The 20,620-nt window shown below is 37.4% G+C and overlaps 1 protein-coding gene across 1 annotated transcript in view; it reads right to left on the bottom strand.

Moving 5' to 3' along the window:
• Positions 1 to 19,841, bottom strand: part of LOC149818925 (uncharacterized) — a 39,221-nt gene extending 19,380 nt beyond the window's left edge. The window contains exons 1-2 of the mRNA XM_089984208.1: positions 19,667 to 19,841; positions 18,282 to 18,811 (exon numbers count right to left, since the gene is read on the bottom strand). Coding sequence (XP_089840334.1) covers positions 18,282 to 18,803 — 522 coding nt within the window. The 5' untranslated portion in view covers positions 18,804 to 18,811; positions 19,667 to 19,841. The remainder of the gene's footprint in view (positions 1 to 18,281; positions 18,812 to 19,666) is intronic.
• Between the last annotated feature and the right edge of the window lie 779 nt (positions 19,842 to 20,620).

Below are 20,620 nucleotides of genomic sequence, written 5' to 3' on the forward strand. Positions count from 1 at the left end.
ATAGAGTGCTTTTTGAAGACGAAGCACCTTTCCCTTAGGAGCCTCCATTCCAAGAGAAGCATCCATATAAACTTCTTCGATTAAATCACCATTTAAAAAAACATTTTTAACATCCATTTGATAGATGTTCCATTTGTTGATAGAGGCAACGGTTATAAGGCATCGGACAGTGACCATACGGGCTACAGGAGCAAAAGTTTCTTCATAGTCAATACCATATTCTTGACTATATCCTTTTGCAACCAAGCGAGCTTTATACCTTTCAAGGGATCCATCACTTTTAGTTTTTACTTTAAAAACCCATCTGCACCCTATTGTTTTCTTGCCTTTAGGAAGATTTTGAAACTTCCAAGTTTTGGCTCTTCTCAGAGCCTCAAGTTCATTGTCCATTGCATTAATCCATTCAGGGAACTTTCGTGCTTCTTCAAAATTTCTAGGTTCTATATAGGAGTGGATGGCACTAAGGCAAGCTCTATATCTTGATGAAAAGGAGTCATAGGAAATGAACCTAGAAGGAAGCCTTCTACTTCTTTCGGTTCTACGAGGGATCACTTCATTCTGAGAGACACTGGGACTGGCATCATTATATCTGTCAAGAGCACTCCTAAAATTGTTTTGATCTCTATGAGTGTAGGTGATAGGGTCTCTAGGTATTTCATCAATATGTTGATGTGACGAAGGAGGCAAGAAGATGTTTTCCTCGGTTTCAAATTCATTTGGGTTACTTTGATCTGACTCATTATCACTAGTATCATCGTCTTTATTCAGTAAATCAAATAAAAAGGAGTAATCCATATTTTCATTATGAGGGTCACTATGTTCGAATCCACTAACATTTTCCAAAAAACTCACATTTCTGGAAACATACAATTTATCACTTTTGATATCATAACAACGAAACCCCTTTTGGGTTTCAGAATAGCCAAGAAAGGCACAAAGAATGGCTTTAGGGGAAAGTTTGTCATTCTTATCAGTAAGAACAAAACATTTACACCCAAAGACCCTTAACCTGCTATAATCAGGTTCCTTATCGTACAGTTTTTCAAAGGGAGAAATTTTATTTAAATTCTTCGATGGGAGTCTGTTTATGAGATAGACAGAAGTAAGGGCTGCCTCAGCCCAGAGATTTTTTGGAATGTTTTGAGAAATGAGTAAAGTCCTAGTTGTTTCAATGATGTGCCTGTGCTTTCGTTCGGCTAACCCATTTTGTTGAGGGGTTTTTGGACAAGATTTTTGGTGAAGAATACCAAAATTTTCAAGATAACTTTTAAATTCATTTGAGAGATATTCTCCTCCAGAGTCAGACCTAAAGATTTTTAAACATCCATTGAATTGATTTGAAATCATTATGTGAAAACTTTTAAACTATGTCACAGGGATTCGGCTAGCAGGGTTCCGCACCCGCGTCGACGCGACTCAACGCGGATGCGGGTGCGGGTGCGGCACCGGGCGCGGTCAACCCAATTTTGGGTGCGTTGACCGCACCCAGGATCATTTTGGTCCATTTATGTTTGGATTTTTTTTAAAAAAAAAAAATTGCCCTCCGAAATGGGCTGCGAAATTTTTTTTTAAAAAAATTTCTGCTGACAGCAGCTGCCTTTTCAATTTCGTAAAAGATTTTCTCTCTCCACAATAAATGACAGCAGCTGCTGCTCCTGCCTTTTCAATTTCGTAAAAAATTTTCTCTCTCCACAATAAATGATAGCAGCTGCTGCTCCTGCCTTTTCAATTTCGTAAAGGATTTTCTCTCTCCACAATAAATGACAGCTGACAGCAGCTGCCTTTTCAATCCTTTTTCGTAAAGGATTTTCTCTCTCCATAATAAATGATAATGATGGTTTTTTTAGTAAAGGATTTCCACTGTTCTCCTGACGAAATGGGTGCGTGCAGCACTGCAGCTGTATATAAAATGAAATTTGAAAAAACCCGCGTCGCATATATATATATTATATTTTTGCCCCTGCCGCATCCCCGCACCCGGGTTTTTTGGAAGTGCCGAATCCCCGCACCCGCACCCGCGCCCGCACCCGCACCCATGTGACATAGCTTTTAAAGGTTGAGAAAACTTCATGTTTATGTTTAAGGAAATAAATCCAACAAAACCTAGTGTAGTCATCTACAAAGATCACATAATATGAAAATCCTCCTTTTGACATTACCGGAGCCGGTCCCCATACATCGGAATGGACAAATTCAAATGGTTTTGTCGTAAACATGGATCTTTGAGGAAAAGGTAAGCATTTCATTTTCCCAAGGATGCATTCATTACACAAAAAGTCACTTTTACAAAGATGTTTAACAAAAGGCAAATAAGAGATTTTAACAATATTGGGATGACCCAATCTCTTATGCCATACATGAATATCTTTGTTTTGGACGACATTGCAAAATTGACTCTTGGGAACTTGAAGAAAATCTACGTAGTAGAGGTCTCCTCTTCTAGAGCCTTCCCCAATCAATCTCCCGGACTGGCGATCCTGTATCCAACATTTATTAGAAGAGAATTTTATATCGCAACCATGGTCCGAGAGTTGGGAGACGGAAAGAAGATTTAAGTTAAGGTTTGGGATAAAACGGATTTTCGGAACAAAGAAGTCTTGTTTTTCAAAATTACCTATTCCTTTAATATAAAGAGATGTTTCGTCCGCGGTTGAGACAAAGGATGGAAAATAATTTTTAGAAAAATTTGAAAGAGAACAAGAGTTAGGGGTCATGTGAAAGGATGCCCCAGAATCTAAAAGCCAAGATGTCTTACCGGGGGAAGAGGATGACATAGCGGCTCCGGAAGTACCTCCCTTGAGAAGAGGTTGGAGTGCTTCTACGATTTGTTGAAGAGAAAGAGACTCACTTGATGAAGAAGGTCGTTCTTCAACTTGGGATGTCATAGCCGTTGCAATCAATTTCTTCCATTTAGGACAAAAAGGTTTCATATGTCCGGGTTCTTTACAATAGTAGCATGTCACTTTGCTATAGTCTCTTTTGCCATATCGATCATTTCCTCCTTGACCTTGATTCTTGAACTGAGGAGGTCTATAGGTCTTCATATTGTTTTCCGGTCTTGACACGGCATTAGCCATTTCACCATCTTCTTGAGTAGAGGCAGTAACAAGAATGCTAGAATTATTTTTGCCAATCCCCATACGAGTTTTTTCACCACTTAGCTTGGTGATAACATCTTCAAGTGAGGGAGATGTGAAAGCAGAGAGAAGAGAGGACCGAACTTGTTCAAATTCGGGTCTAAGGCCATTTAAAAAATTGAACCGGTCTTTCTCAAGTTGTTTGTGCCTTAATTCGATTGCCTCACCACTCCATTTAGGTTCAAGAATTGCGAGCTCGTCCCAAATAGAGGATAATTCGGCAAAGTACTCCCGAATGGTCATGTCATTTTGTTGGAGAGTCAAAGCCCTCTTTTGGAGAAAGTACTTGTGGGATAGATCTCTTGAGGTGTACATTTTCTCAAGATATACCCAAGCTTCGGAAGCCCTTTTAAATTTGATGATGTTGGCGTTTATCTTGGTCTAAACGGATGAGAAAATCCAAGATAAGATCTTGAAGTTCTTCATTTCCCAATCATCATGTTTTTTAGAATACTCTTCAAGGGCCTTTTTTCTTTCATCCCCTTCGAGGATATTAATATCCCCTCCTTCAACAATGGTAATTTTGGGTTCCGGTTCCGGTATGGATCCATGGACGTAACCCCAAAGCCCCTTTCCTTTAATATGAGCTTCCATATTACCGGCCCAAACATGATAGTTTGAGCCATTAAGCTTAAACCCAAGAGAGAAATGGGAGTCTTTTTCGCCCATTAGAGCGGAAAGAAGCCAAGGAATAATACGTACCTCAATTACTTTTCGCGTCTTCCTTGACAAGAGAGACTCCTAAAATATTGCTCGAAGAAAGTGATCCTCTTTGATTTCGAAAAACTTGAAGGCACGCTTTTCGAGGAATGCAAGAGAGGGCGAATCGCAATTCTCCTTTTTCAACGAGGCTCTGATACCATGTAAAAGTATCTTCAACAAGATACTAAAGGCAATAGAACGATATAAATGTGTGAACACACACACACCAAGAACACTTGGAACACTTGTTGTTAGAAAGTGAGTTGGAATACATTGGGTTCAATAATGAACCCATACATATGCACGTGAAGTGCAAATATACCCATTAAAGGGAAACAACACAAGCACATAATGTGCTAACCCATAAAACCCATAAAAAGGGAAAAATATGACATAAAGTCATAAGTTGCATATCATTGAAGAAACAATGGACAAGGGGTAAAAACCCCATTACAATGGAGCATAAGCTCCCTCAAGAAGTAACAAATACAAAGAGGAGAGCCCCTATTTATAACAACAAAAAGGAGCCTTGGAGGGGCTCCACGCATAGACGTTGGAGCCCCTCCAACGGTCACAAATGTGACCGTTGGAAGGGGCCCAACATCTATTTGAGTGGGCCCCCCAAGGTACCTTTTGGTACTTGAGAAAAAAGAAATAAAAAATAAAAGAAAAAGAAAAATAAAATAAATTACAATCACATTCATAAAGTGAATGTGCGTAAAACAGAGGAAAAGACTAAAATACCCCTACGGCTAAACAAAAGGAAAATATATATTTTATATATATAAATAGGAGGATACATATACATATATACCATATATGTATATGTATCATCTTTTATATATATAAAATATGTCTAATTACAACAATTGATGGGTACATTTTAACAGTGCACCAAAAGCACAAAATACGAAATCACAAATGTGCAAATGCACTCATAAGTTTTATAAACACTAAAATGGTTGAGCAATAAACCCCAACACCCTTAAGAGAATACAAGAGAGAGTGCCCATATTTATAGGGCTAAAGGAGACCTTGGAAGGGGCTCCACATAGTCGTTGGAGCCCCTCCAACGGTCACAAATGTGACCGTTGGAGGGGTCCAACGACTAGTGTGTTGGGCCCCTCCCAAGGTAGGTACAAATGCATTTATTAAATGAAAAAAGAAAAATAAAAAGGGAAAAGAAATTACAAGACATATTCGAAAAAGAATATGTGTAAAAATGTCTAAACTACCCCTAAGACTAAAGATAGAATTATATATATATTTTACATATATAATAGGTAGATACATATACATATATTATATATATGTACATATACATATATTATATATATGTATATGTATTACCTTATATATGTAAAATATATATATACGAAGTTACAAGTTTGATTTACATAATTTAACTAATAGAAGGGCCCACTAAGCTTTATTGTGACAACAAGAGTGCAATCTACATTGCGAAAAATCACACCTTTCATGAGCGGACTAAACACATCGAAATGGACTGTCACTATGTTCGTGAAGCATATCTCAAAGAAGTCATTGATCTTCCTTATGTCACGTCCGAATATCAGTTGGCAGACTTCTTTACTAAAGCCTTGTGCGCTCCGCGGTTCAACTTCCTTCTTGGCAAACTATCGATCATCTTGCCCTAAATTTGAGGGGGGGTGTTAAAATATGTTGTAATTTCGTATATATATTTTATATATATAAGGTGATACATATACATATATTACATATGTATATGTATCTACCTATTATATATATAAAATATATATATTGCTAAGGGTAGCTTAGGTAAGGGTAGTTTAGGTATTTTACACATATTCACTTTCGTGAACATGGTTTGTATTTTTCCCTTTTTTTCTTTTTCCTTTTTTCTTTTTCCTTTTTCTTCCATTTAATGCATTGTACATGCATTGGGAGGGGCCCAACCCACTAGTCGGTGGGCCCTCCAACGGTCACATTTGTGACCGTTGAAGGGGCTCCAACGACTATGTGGAGCCCCTCCCAAGGCCTCCTAAAAGCCCTATAAATATGGGGCATCTCCTCTTGTATTTTATTAAGGGTTTTGGGATTATAGCCCAACCTCTTTAGTTGTTTATGAATCTTATGAGTGCATTTGCACATTTGTGATTCCGTGTGTTGTGCTTGTTGTGCACAAGTGTTCCAAGTGTTCTTGGTGTGTGTATGTTCACACATTTATTATCAAGGTTATTGTGTTATCGACTAAAGTATCTTGTTGAAGATACTTTCACAAATTCATCAAGATAGATGACCCATCATCATGTGAGAGCACATGGAGCAAAAGTTTAGAGCTCAGTTCTTGCCCCATAACTATAATCGAGAATTGTACCAAAGGTACCAAAACCTCAAGCAAGGTACGAAGTCGATTGATCAATACACCGAAGAATTCCATGACCTAGTTGCAAGGTATGACATTCGAGAAAATGAAGAGCAATTAGTGTCAAAGTACATAGGAGGTCTCAATTATTAGTTACAGAATATGCTCAATTTTGTTGAATGTTGGACCTTGTCGGAAGCTCATCAACGAGCTAGGCATTGGAAGAAGTCTTCCCAAAGAAAGGCATTAGGTAGAGTGAGTCAGCCTATGAAGACGACTAGTCGTGCACCCATTGCACTCACTAGTAAGTATGTGCATCCTTACATACACCCAAATGCGAACCCCCAGCCTAGGAAACCGAGTCAGGACATGCAAGGATCATCCCAAGATAGGGAAGCTAGTTCTAGCAAACCCATCAACTGTTATACTTGTGGGAAGATAGGGCACAAGTTCACTGAGTGTAGGGGCAAAGCACTCTTCGTGGATGAGTCCTTTTCATTTTGAGTCTTTTTATGGATGCCCTTTTGTGGGCTTTGTTGATATGCTCCTAATGGACACTTATTGTGCTTGTCCACTTGGATCTTTAGTGGACACTAATTTTCTTGATTAATGGATCTTGTTTATAAAATATTAATTTTTAAATATTATAGTGGATTTTATGTACTCTTAGTTGCCTTAAAGTTATTAGATTATTGGATATACATAAATTTAAATTTCCTTGTGAGTATCCATGATTGATTGTACTTGGGTATGCTCTTGGCCTTGTGTATGGTTCTTTGAGAATATTTGTATGTTTTGGCCTCTTTAATGTTATATGTCATTGTTGCCTCATAAGAGACTTATAATCTAGATTGAAATATTTCTCTGGATAGCTCATTTATATTGGCCATGCTCAGTATTCATTGTTATTGATGTAACCTTGATTGTCTTTACTTACAAGGTTTATAAAAAATTATCAATTGACATCTTGGTTGCATATAATTGAACTTTATCTCATTTATCTTTATTGGTTTTTATTTGAAACTTTGTTTTTCAAATTGGTTCTTCTATATGAACTCACTTATTTGGAATATTAATTTTCATGAGTATTTATTGCCTTCTTGTGGCATTAGCTTTGTCCATCACAAAATCTTATATGGTGCATCTTTCTCTTGGCCTTGTTATTGTTGAACCAGAGTTGTTTGTTGAGGTGAGTTATGTGCACCTCGATTATGCCAGTTTAGATTGTCAACTTATAGTTTGGCTCTAACTGAGTTTTGTTTGATCTCTGGTTTTCTGATTGTGTTGTATCACTCATTTGTTTTGACCATTGTTATGACGTTGGATGCTTATAATTATGTTTATCTATGATGGCTATCCTTTTTTGAAACCATGGTGATTCGAAAGATTAGTAAAATTGATCCTTATTTTTTTGTAATATTAGTTTGCTTTTATTACAATCTCTCTTACCTTGTATGTTTTTTTCTTTTTATGCCTTTTATTTAAGTGTCAGTTTATGTAGACAAGAGACGTTTATCAGTGCGGTGAGGTATATGCACGCGTTGAAACTGATGTTGTTTATAAGAGATTTTGGATTATCGGTGTGGTGAGTTATGTGCACCTGTTAAAATTGATGTTGTTTACATCTTTAAAATCATTTATAAGGTGACTTATATGCACCTCTTGTGGATTGTAGCTGATTTGTATTGTCAGGGAGCCATATATTGCCTGTGCATGGTTACAAAGATGATCGTTGCTGATATTTATGATTGATCTCTTAATTTGAATTGTTAGGGATCCCTGTAGTGTTTGTGCATGGTCACGAAGATGATTATTGCTGACATTCGTAATTGTGCTCTTGTTGTAGTAGCTGATACACTTAAATTTTAAGGTTTGGAGGTCTAGTGAGGTGATTGATTGTGATGGTCAAACTATTATTGAGATTTACAAACATCAGTCATTATGTTATACGAGATTTTTAAATCTCCACAAATTTTTTGAATTTCTACTACTCATTTATCTTTATATGGAAAATGGTTATTGAGATATTTTCATGCATTTTGCATTGAATATGCTTTAATTGCATGATTAAGGACACTTTAAATTTGTTTCATAATTGGTTACCTTGTGTGTTTTGCATATATATTACTATTTGCAAAATATTATTTTTTGATATTTGTGAAATTTTAAATATCTTATAAGTTGTTCTCTCTTGAAAAAGTTTTATTGTAATTGGTCTACAAGTGACTCTTTCATTGGCTCTAAATTATTGCATGATTCATTAATATAAGCATTAGTTGAATAGTTAATATTACTTCTAAAATATAATGTTTGATTGATTCATATTTGCCATATTTGTCTTATCTTAACCTTTATTGAATAATTTGAATCCTTTCTTGTATCTTCTGCTGTGTAAAAATGACTTGTTCTTAAAAAAAACTATTTATGAGTAAAACTCTTCTTTGTGGGATTTTATTATTTAAACACCTTTGTGAGTAATTTATTCAAGGTATTAATGTTACTCAACAAACCCTATTTCATGTCTTTTATGCATTAATGTGTTTTTTCTTGATAAATATGTGTTGATTATCCTAAATACATGAAGTTGACTCTCTTTTATTATTGATTGTTTTTTGAGTTTTTCACATCTTATGCATGATCGTGAAGTTTGCTTTGCAGGTTTTACTTTATCATTTTGAAGTATGGGATATTATGCATGCTTCCATGACTGTTTTTCATGAATGTTTAAAGTGATTAATGATTTATGAGCATGTCTTCTTCCATAATATCAATATATTTTGAACAAATAATATTTTAAAATGATTCTTTGTTTTTATGATACATATGTTCTTTTGTATAGTTGGGATATTTAGCTTGCTCTATTTACAGGTTCTCAAGTATTGAAGAGTCGATTAGAGCAAATGATTAACAGAAATATTGAACTCTATACCCCCTTCAATGAAAGGAACTAATGAAGTAATATGATGAAGACCATGAAGACTTTTAAAGACACATTTTTTTGTATTTGCAAACTTACGGTTACATCATTTTGTAGGTCTTTCTTTATTGTTCTTCTTTTCAATCTTTTGTATTTTATCTCTCTGTGTAAGGGAATTATTGTAATATGTCTCCATATAGTCGTTGGGAGCCACCGATTGTTGAAGAATCACACATGGGATTTTGGTACCTCTGCCACCTGATAAGAAGGTAGTGGGTTGTAGATGGTATATACCCTTAAATTCAAGCCTGATGAAACCATTGAACGATATAAAGCTTGGTTGGTAGCCAAGGATTTCACTCAAACTTATGGATAAATTATCAAGAGACATTTGCACCAATAGCAAAGTTAAATCTCATACAAATCATTCCTGCTCTAGCAGCCCACAGGTCATGGTCACTATATCAATTAAATGTGAAGAATGCATTATTGCATGGAGAGCTCTTCGAAGAAGTAGACATGGCTCCTCCTCTTTGTTTCATTCCAAAAGAAAGTCAAAATCTTGTGTGCAAGTTAAGAAAGTCTATCTATGGCTTGAAGCAGTCTCGTTGGGCCTGGTTTGATAAGTTCAGTAAAGCAATCATTGAATTTGGATATCGAAGAAGTGCTTTTGATCATATTTTTTTCATAAAAAGAGGACAATGTGTGAGCATTCTAATAGTATATGTTGATGATATAGTGGTAATGGGGGATGACGAAGAAGAAATCAAGAGGCTAAAGGTTCACTTAAAGAGAGTATTTAAGGATTCGGGAGCTCTTAGGTATTTCCTTAGAATTGAAGCTCTAAGATCATTCCAAGTGATAGTGATTTCACAAAGGAAGTATGTGTTAGATCTTCTAAAGGAAACAAGAATGTTGGAATGCAAGCCTCATCAAAGACTTGTGGGAAAACTAATCTATCTCACCATTACCAAGCCAGATATTGCATAATGTTGTGGGTGTGTTGAGTAGATTCATGCATCATCTGAGCAACCTTCATATGCAAAGTGCATTCACTGAGGTATCTCAAGAAGAACCCTAGAAAAGGGGTTCTATATGCCAATCATAACCATTGCAGAGTAGAGGTCTTCACAGATGCAGATTGGGTTGGATCTCTTGATAATAGAAGATCTACCACCGGGTACTGTACCTTAATAAGAAGGAATCTTATTTCATGGAGGAGTACAAAGGAAGATGCGGTGTCCAGCTCTAGTGTTGAAGCTGAATATAGAGCCATGGCACTAGGAGCATGTGAAGGGAATTGGATTAGATTGATTTTATGTGAGATAGGCATTGAAGCTACCATTCTTATACCTCTTTATTGTGATAATAGTTCAGCAATCCACATAGTTACCAATCTTGTTCATCATGAAAGGACAAAGCACATTGGGGTTGATTGTCAGTTTATCAGAGAAAAGATTGAAAATGGAATATTCAAGGTTTCACATGTGAAGACACGATCAACTGGCAGATATTCTTACAAAAGCAATTAATAGGACCAAACATGAAGAAATATCTTGCAAGTTGGGAATGATAAATGTATTCATCCCCAACTTGAGAGGGAGTGTGCAAAACACGTAAAGAGGTCATAACAGTACAGTCTATATGTAGTTTGACTATCCTTGTGTATATTTCTGATATATCACCCTCATAACTAAGGGTACAACAGTCTTTTGTGTAAAAAGGGGGCTTATTAATAAAAGAGAGGAGAGGAATGACATGCTCTCCCGTGTTTTCTTTCCTTCACTTCTTTTTTCTTATTTCCTTCTTCTTGCTTTTCCTATTTTCCTGCAGGTATCACAGGAAAATCACCATCTAAGGAAGCATATTGGGCATCTGAAAAAACAGTTGTCCTTTGAAAGCAAATGCATTCACCTAGAGATGGGATTAAGTGATCCTCATTCTTAGATAGGCTCCTCGTCATTAAAAATAAAAGATATCAAAGAAAAATCCCAACTTGGTACAATATTTAGGGGCTCTATGATAATATGACTAGATGAAATAGTAAAGTAAAAAATAAAATAAAAAATGCTCTTCTCAATTAAGAGAGGAATACTTCCAAGTGTGACCAAATAGAGCAAACCTTGGATGGATTAAAGAAGGACGGCATTTTGTCAATGTGTCCTCCATGGTTAACCAGAGAGAGCCAATAACACATGGCAAGGGGAAGATGGTATATGCATGCAGGTGGTGGTGGTGATGGTTGTTGTCAGTGGATTTAGAAAGTACCATGATAGTATCATGAATTCGATTACCAACACTCCCAAATATTAATGAAAAAACAGAATGTTGCTTAAGAACATTGTAATAGGCAATTCAAATAATCAAATGAAATAAAAAGAAAAAAGGTAACAAAAATATTTTCCAAATGAAAATTTCTCATTATAATTGTCTAGTTTCCAGATAGATGACATTAGGATTATATATCACAATGGCATAAGCTAAAGCTCTTATCATTTATAAGCAATACCACAAATAGCATACAACCAAAAAAACCATGATCAATAATTCTCAATGAACCTTCAACAATATAAGTCACATAATCAGAGCTTTCTGTAACTCCTTAACAACAAATTTTTTACCTCATAAAAAATGTGAAACAACAAACTTTAGAAATCTGAAACAGTTAAAGTACAGAACTCTGCAAGTATCGTGTCCAAAATGAAACAAGTAATGGTGAAACAAACACAGAAATGTTCATTAAGATTTGGGGGTTACTTTGTGATCATGTAAAAGAAAGCAAAAATGCTCAAACTGGTGAAATAGTTAAGAGTTTTGTGATATTTTCATCAGGTGATTAAAGGGGGAAAACAAAAACACAAAGCCATCAGCCAATTCTTGTATTTAAACATAAAAACCAGCTGCCAGTTCGCCTTTCTCCTTCATCTTTTCCTAGACAAAGAAAGGAAGACTTTTGACAGCGACAGGATAGAGAAGACTTTGGGTGGATGAAGGAGGACAGACATGCTCATGCTTTCCTAGTTGTTCATGTACTACGCACAATTACAGAGAGAGAGAGAGAGAGAGGTGGACTGATGATTAATGGAGGTGGCGAAAAATAACAGGCAGGAACAAGAAAGCACTTTTTAAGTCAATAATGGAGCCCTATCAAACAAGTTTATAATGGAGGTGCCATCTCCAGACAAAACATCAGAGGTGGCTAGTTGACATCCAAGGACAACAAAATAGCTTGATATAGAAAAATAAGACTGTGATTAAATATGTAATTCTATGGACACGTTTGGAAGCGGGAAAGATGTAGGAAAAATTATAAAAGTCGGACAACCCGTACGATTTTTCCGACTTTTCCAAATGAGAGAAAATATCTCTTTGCGAATTTTTTTCTAAAAAGCCCCTTTTTTGATAAGAAAGATTCCTCCACCTAGGGGGGGGGGGGGGGGGGGGAATCTTTCATATCAAAACTTTTCTGAGCTAGAGCTTCTCTCATCCTTCTTTCTTTTTCTGCAGCCTGCCTCCTCTCTCACCCCTCTTTCATTTTTCTGCAGCCAGGGAGAGATGCCCTTCTCTCTCGCCCCTCTTTCGTTTTTCTGTAACTAGGGAGACACACCCTCTGAATCTCTTTCATTTTTCTGCAGCTAGGGAGATGCCCCTCTTTCGTTTTGGTGCAACAAGGGAGAGACACCCTCCCAATCTCTTTCGTTTTTTTGTAACCAGGGAGGTGAAAAGACGTCGTCATTCACGATTGGGTCTGGATCCTGAGATCTAGACCCAATACGTTTTATTTTATTTAAACACATGCTCATTAATGGCATGTTGTAATTTTAATATTTTATGTAATGGGTATTTTCGTACCCTAATTTTTGTACATGTGTATACTTAATGAAATGCAAGAATCGTAGGCCCTATTGGGTTTTCATCTGCAGCCATCAAAGCCTCTCTCTCCTCCCTCATCGTTCTCTGACATGGTATCAGAGCAGTGATCCTCTCCAAGGTCTGTGGTTCCAAGGTATTTTTCTTACTCTCCTTTTTCTTGAATCTCGACAGTTGCTCCCATATAAATCACGATAGCCAAAAACAATTTCGTTTTTTTTTTCGACCAACTTAAAAAAAAACCTGTCATATCCCGATCATAATGACACACAATCATCGTGTCACAGATCTGTCATCAGATAAAAAAAACTAGAAGAGCAGCACACCTGTTTCCAACCCTTTCTGTTTTGTTTTGTTTTTTTTGTTGGTGTAGATCGATCACGCTCCCGAGATCTACCGCTCTAATACCATGCAAAAGATCTGAAAACAAACACAGAAACCGAGGCAGAGAGAGAGAGAGATGGCTGTATAGAAATGAGAGAACTCGTTACCTTAGATTAGGGCTAATCTCTATATTAAATAGAGAGAGACCAAAGAAAGAAATTACACACAAGTCCCTCATTAAACATTAAATTTCAAATAACCTCTAGTTTAGAAAAAACTTTAACTTAAAACCTCTTAGTCTCAACAAGCATGATGTATGATAGTAATCTTCTAGTTACCTTCTGGACAGAGGCTTTTCATACAGCAGTCTATGTCATAAATTGATTGCCCATGAACATCTTGAAAAACAAATCACCCTATTTCTCTTTGCATGGTGTGCATCCAAACTATCATGATTTGCGTGTATTCGGGTGTGTATGTTATGTTCATGTTGACAGTTCCATGTAGCACAAGTTTCAGGATAAGGCCTTAAAGTGCTGATTTGTTGGGTACGCTGATGATTACAAAGGCTACTGATGCTATGATCCTGTGAGCAAGCGCATCAAAATATCCAGAAATGTTGTGTTTGACGAATCAAATTTTGGCCATAGTGCTAACACTTCTCCAGAAATTGAAGTTTATCATCCTTGATTGAACTCAGATCTCTTTTCTAGTATTGATGTTGTTTGTTCTTCTGAATGTAATCAAAGAGATGAGGGAAACGTACCTACTGTTGCGCAAAGAACTCAAGAAAATGTAATTTTTGAATCATTGTTGGCCCCCGAAAGGTATAAAGGCATTGTTTACTCTAGACGTGAGAAGGAGATACCTCTCAGCTCTAATCAGGAGCAGAATTCTCCTTTTGTTTTCATTTAATCACTTGTTCACAGAAGGTCTACTCGATCTCGACATCCAATTGATAGGTGGGTTAATTATGAGAACTTCACGATGGATTTTCAACTCTTCTTAGCCTCTTTGGGCAAGAAAGATCAACCCACAACATTTTATCAAGCAATAAATTTTAAGCGATGGATTGAAGCCATGAACGAAGAAATGGAGGCTCTTCATGAATGTGACACTTGGGATATTGTTCCCATACCACACAATCAAAATGTGGTTGGGTCAAAGTGGGTGTATAAGATAAAGTATAAGCCAGATGGCACTATCGAGCGATACAAAGCTACGTTGGTTGCCAAAGGCTTCACACAGAAGCAAGAACAAGACTATGATGAGACCTTCAGTTCAGTCATGAAAATGGGCCTTATCCGCATCGTACTATCATTGGTTGTTGAGCAATAGTAGACTCTCAGCCAACTGGATGTGAAAAATGCATTTCTACATGGAACTCTGAAAGAGGAAGTATACATAAAGCAACCCACTGGGTATGCAGAAGGAAACTCTAAAGAATATGTGTGCAGGTTAAAGAGAGCTATATATGGTCTGAAGCAGGCATCTCGATCTTGGTTTGACAGTTTTTCACTTGAAGTTGAAAAATATGGCTTTAGTCGGTCTCTTCTTGACCATTCTCTTTTCATATTCAAATGCAAAAATATACTTACCCTGTTATTGATATATGTTGATGACATTATCATTATAGGTAACTCTAATGAACATATTGAACAGGTTAAAGAACTTTTGAACTATAGATTCAAGATGAAGGATCTTGGTAAGCTGTGATACTTTATTGGAGTAGAAGTTGACAGGACTCCTGAAGGCATGACACTTACTCAACATAAGTATGTCGTTGATATTCTTAGCAAGGCAGGTATGATCGATTGCAAACCTCTAAGCACACCTAGTGTACTTCAGAAACTCAGTTCCCAAGATGGAGATTTGTACGAGGACCCTACAGGATATCACAGGATAGTAGGAATGCTTCAGTATCTCACATTCACTCGGCCTGACATTGTCTATTCCGTCAATCAGATATCTCAGTTCATACATGAACCACATATTGAGCATATGGAAGTTGTTAAACGCATTCTTCGATATTTGAAGGGAACTATTGGAGATGATCTTCTGTACAGAAAGAGTATGCATGGCCATCATATGCATGAACTTCTTACTTACATAGATGCAGATTGGGCAAGAGATCCAGATGAGCATAGGTCAGTCTCAGGATACTGTGTTTTCATTGGCTTAAATCTTGTCTCCTGGAGCAGTAGGAAACAAAAGGTCATAGCCAAGTCAAGCACAGAAGCTGAATATAGATCAATGGCAGCTGCTACAGCCAAAGTAACATGGATCAGACACCTACTGACAGAAGTAGGAGAATCAATTTCTAAAAGCGTTTTCTTGTGTGATAATCAAAGTGCTATTAACATGTCATTCAATCCTATCTACCACAGTTGTGCTAAGCATATTGAAATTGATCAATATTTTATAAGACAGAAAGTCGAAGAAAAGGAAATTGAACCAGAATGCATTTGAACTGCTGATCAAGTTGCTGACTTGTTTACAAAAGGACTTATCAAGGATAGATTTTGGATGTTAAACGGCAAGTTGTTCATGGTTCAAAACCATGTACAACTTGAGGGAGGGTGAAAAGACTTCATCATTCACGACTGGGTCTGGATCCTGAGATTTAGACCCAATAAGTTTTATTTTATTTAAACACATGCCCATTAATGGCATGTTGTAATTTTAATATTTTATGTAATGGGTATTTTCGTACCCTAATTTCTGCACGTGTATACTTAATGAAATGCAAGAATCGCAGGCCCTATTGGGTTTTCCTCTGCAGCCATCAGAGCCTCTCTCTCCTCCCTCATCGTTCTCTGACAGGAGGGACACCCCTCTTTCGTTTTTCTACAAGCATACCATCATCTCTCTCTCTCTCTCTTAAAGAGGTTGCTCCAATAAGTTTGCAGTGTTGCAACAACAAGGAAGGTTGTAGCGTTGCAGCGTTCTTCTTATGTGCACCAACAGGCAGATGCATTGTTGGGGTTTTACCAAGAAAAACAATCTTTGAAAAAAATAAGTTATCATTTTTTTTATAATATTTTGGGTAGCTTTCATGTATTCTTCTTTTTCCAGTTGTTATCTTATTTCTAGTAGGATCCTTGCCATTTGGCTGGCTAGAAACCTATTGCCTAAATATCTCTTATTTTTGCATTTTCCTGGCAAGGTTTTTGGCCTTCTCCAAGAATAAGGTTTTACATATAAGCAGCAGTGAATTGTTCTTCCTAGTTCCTTGATCTTTCTAAAACCATTTTGTGGATTGGTCCTTGATGGGACCATTGACTTTTACAACTCTGTGACACATGTATACACAAGATGTTATAGTTTTCATGCTTCAAACATATGATAGATGCACTGGTCCTTAGCTTTTAATTGACTAAATTGTGATTGTTGGTAAGGAAAATTATTGCTTTTACAACTTCCGTTTATGTGGTAGGAATTGAAGAAGCCCATTTATGTTCATCCATTTAAACCCAATTATAAACTGAACTGGTATATGCACATATTCTCCTCACATGGTTGTATATATATGATTCTTGTTTTCTCTAATTCTGAAAAAATCACATATGCAACACCATCTTATTGTGGAAATATCACATGCAGCACCATCTTATTATGGAAAAAATCACATGTGCAGCACCATCTTATTCTCTAATTGTGTAAATATCAATTCAATCATCTTCATTTACCTTGCAAACACATATGCAGCACCATCTTCAAAAACACTGCTATGTTTCTTTAATCTTAATCCCTCCTAATTTTGGGTGTGACCTCTTGTATTAAGAAATTTTGGGAGTGACCTCCATCAAAATACTTTCAAAAGATAGTGAAACCCAAGTAACCACTGTTGTCGCTAGTACTTTTGGATATTTGGCACCAGGTATAATCTTTCATTTCAATGCTTAACTACAGGAAGCTTTAGCTTAAAAGTTGTGTTTTCTCTGCATGTGGTGGTTGTTGTATCAAAACTTTAGTTACTGATGAATGGGAAAGTACACTGATCACTAAGTTTTTAGATATTTCAGCTTACAAGGTTTCAATCTTAGCGCTTAAATTCATTTGATCCATCTTTCTGCAAAATTTTTGGTAACTAAACAATATGGAGAACAGAAATTTGGAACATTTTTGGTAACTAAACAATATGGAGAACAGAAATTTGGAACATTTTTGGCAAAGGTTTTGGTTTTTCAAAACTGAAGAATATTTCCGCTTGCAAGGTTCTAGATTTTCAAGTTTTTTTTTTCCTTTTCCTCTCTTAAATACCCCATAGTATGACAATCTTATTCACATGTTATGGTTCTATTTTTCCTCTCTTGTAAAGATTTTCACGCAGATATTGGTATTCATCAAATACCTCTTGCTGTTGGGAATTTTTTATACTGAACCTTCTTTCTTGGTATCTATTTTTTTAGTAGCAAACTGGGGTTAGGCAGACCCCTACCAGAGCATACATATACATAAATACAAGGAATTGAAGCAACTTATAAGTCGTTTGGATCCGGCATCCAATCAGGAGGCTTGTATTTCCACACAATTTTCATTTAACAACGGCATCTGCACAAGAGACCTTGCTACTATCATACGCATAGAATTCTCATGGATGAATTAACTGATTATTAGTCAATCATTGATATAGGAGAAAAACTTTTCCATGCACAAACAAACAAGCAAAAAAATTTCTAAAGGGAAAAGTTGTCATATCAAAACTTCTCATAGGCAAAACTTTCTTTTCCTATGAGAGTTTTTCTCGCTTCCAAACGTGCCCTATAAGATTGCCTCTAAACCCCAAGGACTTGACAGTAGAGATGGTTATCTTAAAGCATCTCTAAAATCCAAAAAATTCTAGCATTAGTAGAAGCAATTTCAGAAAAATAGCCTCTTTTATATGAACAGTGGTTCAATGACTTGACCAGGAGCAACAGAGTGACACTAAATGGCCTCTTTGTTCCAGTGGAATTAGATAGACAAGTTAGCAAGGTGTTACCATTTCCCTCATTGTTGAAGGTTCCTGGCCGGTATGCCAACCAATCAAGGAAGCATCAATGTTATCATCATTACCACAAGAATTACTATCACCATCATCACAACTGTCCTTGCTATCATCTTTACCATCACCATGTTGATCAGTCGCCTCAATAACACTATCGTCGCCATCACCTCCATCTTCCTCACTGTGACTGTAAGGGCGCTCGCCTGATGACCTTGAGGTAGCCTCTACGGACTGAGTTTGATGCAACAAGGTGTCTTGCACTAACTCTTTTCTAGTAGCATTTCCAATCATCTCTGATCTCATACACTCCTCACTTTCTTTCTCATCTGGGAGAGGTGAAGAACCTGCCTCCCCACCACCCCTATTCCTAGGCGGCATGATGTCAGTCAAGGAGCTTGGCTCAATATGGCCTACTGCGTTAGCACGCGATTGTGCTCTAGTAACCCTGCCCTGGTAGCTGGGATTAGCGCCAGCGGTTGAAGATGAAGTTTGTTGGCTCCGCTTTCTACGGGCCATGAGGCTACCTAAAAATTGAAATGTTGCAGTTAGTAATCATCTAAAACAAAGCTAGGGGTGCAAAATAAACTTTATCCACTTTATAAGCACACAAGTAATTGCACAAAGAAAGTTAGTAGATGAGGGGCTCGCGAAGAAGCAACAGAAACTGGGTATTCGTCTCATAACCCTTGAGGACTAGAGCATCGAAAATAAAGCAAAACTCGACATTCAATCCAATGCAAAAGTAAACATCAAAATTATCAAGTACAAACATTCTGACCCGCGTTCATAACAAAGATCATTATCGAACTCTCGTAAGCAAGTCTACATGATTTCATGATTTTCATCACAGACACGACCACCCACTCTTGTATTAAGCAAGGATACGTGTGTCAAGAGTAGCAGCAAAATATCACTTAAGAGAGTATTGAATGACTTGAAATTATCGCATAGCAACAGAAGTATGTGCGAGGACACGTAGAGACAAGTAAAACGGTCGGCGGCGGCATTCAATTGGAAAAAAGACCATACGAACAGATAAAAAATATATCAATGACAACTGAGCCTAGAGAGAGAGAGAGAGAGTTGTTTTTGCAAGAAGAGTGGTAAATGTGGGAACAGAGCCATCACCAACAGAAGAAAAGAAAGACTACCACCGCCAACGCTTAGGAGCAACAAAAAATCTCTCACATCTGACACATTTCACCACCAAAAGAAAAACTTAGCAACACAAGCTTTAGCCAAAACCCATATGTCTTCCTGAAAATCGAATGAAACCCAATAACCCGATTGACGGAAACCCACCAACTTAGGAGAGGGAAAAGCATAGAAACTGCAAAGGATGAGAGAGAGAGAGAGAGGGGGTGGGAAATCGAGCACACCTGCAAAATTGGGTGCTGGTGAGAGTGAATATCTGCAGCTCCCAAAGAGAGTGGAAGCGAGCGCTGCTCCCCTTTGGTGAGGTCAAGCAGAAGGGGGAGAAGCAGCGGCGGTTGAGGGCTGAAGGGTTTCGCTGCGTTTTTGGGGCGCCCGCCCCCCTTTCCCTTTGTTTTCATCAAAGGGATTTTTCCATTTTGGTCCTGATTCATACATCAAAGACAACTTCGTCCGTGTCCATCCTATGTCCACTTTCCAATACATTACTTTAACTTCATACTTTTAACCTTTTGATATTTTCATAAAGAAACCAGAAGTAGCCGCGCTGATTTTGCCTGCGGTACTTACAGTCGTCGTTAGAGATGGCAGTGGACATGAGATGAAAGGCATAGGACAACGGGGCCCGCCCCGCCTTGCCTTTGTTTTCGACATGAGATGAAAGGCATGAAACGGAGATGGAGGCGGGGATGAAGGTTAAAATCTATCCGGGCTGAGATAGACTTACACTTTCCCCCGCCCCCTCCCTGTCCCAATCCCCGGCCCACCCCACCTCGCCCCCATTTGGATCGGATGAAAAAGAAAAATTTTAAGTGTGTTCAAATTTGGTATCGGATATCCCAAACTAAATTTGAACCTAAATATTAGTCGCATTGAACTCGGCTTGCCGAGTTGGATTCGGTTGGATATTTGAGAAAAAAAAAAAAACATCTATTGGCTTTCTTACAACTGAGAATTGAAGGAAGTTTATGTACCTGAAGATGTTGGAGCTACGAGTTCTTGGATTTGTAATGGATTTGGCAGCTACCCACTTGTGCCAACCAAATCCACTTTTGAGTGCAAATACAAAGTGGAGTCTTAACTCTCTCACTTTCCCATTTCCATGAACTACTTAGCCACGGTTATTCTCCCAACGAACTACCACTGTAGTAGTTTGACCAGATTTAGATCCAAATCCTTAA

This window comes from Nuphar pumila, chromosome 13, assembly GCF_984573655.1.
Source record: "Nuphar pumila chromosome 13, dmNupPumi1.hap1.1, whole genome shotgun sequence".
Classification (NCBI taxonomy): Eukaryota; Viridiplantae; Streptophyta; class Magnoliopsida; order Nymphaeales; family Nymphaeaceae; genus Nuphar; species Nuphar pumila.